Source organism: Mandrillus leucophaeus, unplaced genomic scaffold, assembly GCF_000951045.1.
Source record: "Mandrillus leucophaeus isolate KB7577 unplaced genomic scaffold, Mleu.le_1.0 Scaffold227, whole genome shotgun sequence".
NCBI classification, from domain to species: domain Eukaryota; kingdom Metazoa; phylum Chordata; class Mammalia; order Primates; family Cercopithecidae; genus Mandrillus; species Mandrillus leucophaeus.
Genome location: NW_012102332.1, coordinates 3,571,407 through 3,572,823, shown reverse-complemented (window position 1 = coordinate 3,572,823; position 1,417 = coordinate 3,571,407). Strand labels below are relative to the sequence as shown.

The window sequence follows — 1,417 nt, the reverse complement described above, 5'->3', positions numbered from 1 at the left end:
GGCCTCCCAAAGTGTTGGGATTACAGGCTTGAGCCCCCGCGCCCGGCCCCAACACTTCTTTAACACCTGAGTTCAAAGCAAGATTTCCTACTGACTTTTTTTTTTTTTTTTTTTTGAGACAAAGTCTGGCTCTGTTGCCCCAACTGGAGTGCAGTGGCTCCATTTCAGCTCACTGCAAGCTCCGCCTCCCAGGTTGACTTCATTCTCCTGCCTCAGCCATCCAAGTAGCCAGGACAACAGGAACCCACCACCACGCCCGGCTAATTTTTTGTATTTTTTTTAGTAGAGACAGGGTTTCACTGTGTTAGCCAGGATGGTCTAGATCCCCTTACCTTGTGATCCACCCGCCTTGGCCCCCAAAGTGCTGGGATTACAGGTGTGAGCCACCGTGCCGGCAGCTTCTGATTATTCTTAATAGGCAGAATATGTCAGTGAGGGCCTGTGCCTGTACCTGGAAGCCAGGAATCGAATGCAGCCCGTGGTGGTTACTGTGAAATTCCAGGTCCTGGTGCTCTCACCATAAACTGTGATACTGACATGCTCGCATTCTTAGAAACAGGAACATCTCTTTGGGCCATCAAGTATATGGGGGAGATGCTTTGACAACATGTTTTGGACTTCTCTCTAAGGTGTTGAAATATCTTGAGTCTTAAGGTAGTCAGATGAAAAGATTGATGTCTTCCATTTTCTTATTATCTGACCTTTTGGTCCCCTAATTCTGAATAATAAAAATTTCCTGAAGTGGGGCATGGTGGCTCACACCTGTAGTCCCAGCGCTGTGGGAGGCCAAGGTGGGTGGATCACTTGAGCTCAGGAGTTCAAGACCAGCCTGGCAACATGGTGAAACCCCATCGCTACAAAAAATGCAAGACGTAGCCAGGCATGGTGACGTGCACCTGTAGTGCCAGCTACTGGGGAGGCTGAGGCTGCAGAATCACTGGAATCCAGGAGGTTGTGGCTGCAGTGAGCTGTGATCATGCTGCTGCACTCCAGCCTGGGTGGGTGACGAAGTGAGACCCTGTCAAAAAAAAAATGCCCTGGGCATAGTATCGTGAATATTTTTCTAGACTTAAAGTACATTCGTCTTTTTTTTGTCTCATTTCAGGTTACTTTCAGGAGTGAAAAAGCTCTTTATATTTCAGTTGATAGATGGGAAGGTAACTGTGAGAAACAATATTATAGTAACTCATTTAACACATGTAAGTTATTTGTATTTATGGTAATTTAAGAAATAGGATTTATGTAAACTGATAATTTTAGAACATTTTACAATATTAAAATTACTATTGAACTCATTCTTGCTTCCTCACATGGAAAAAAAAGTTTTAAATATTTAATATCCAGAAAGAAAAATTGAGTTGTGCATCTTTACAGTACTTAGAGAGTTCCTTAATATTGTTTAGGGCATATTTAATTT

At 43.5% G+C, this 1,417-nt stretch overlaps 1 protein-coding gene across 1 annotated transcript in view; it reads left to right on the top strand.

Moving 5' to 3' along the window:
• Positions 1-1,417, top strand: part of TUBGCP5 (tubulin, gamma complex associated protein 5) — a 43,792-nt gene that overhangs the window by 16,096 nt on the left and 26,279 nt on the right. The window contains exon 9 of the mRNA XM_011981495.1: positions 1,106-1,199. Within this exon, the coding sequence (XP_011836885.1) occupies positions 1,106-1,199 (94 nt within the window). The remainder of the gene's footprint in view (positions 1-1,105; positions 1,200-1,417) is intronic.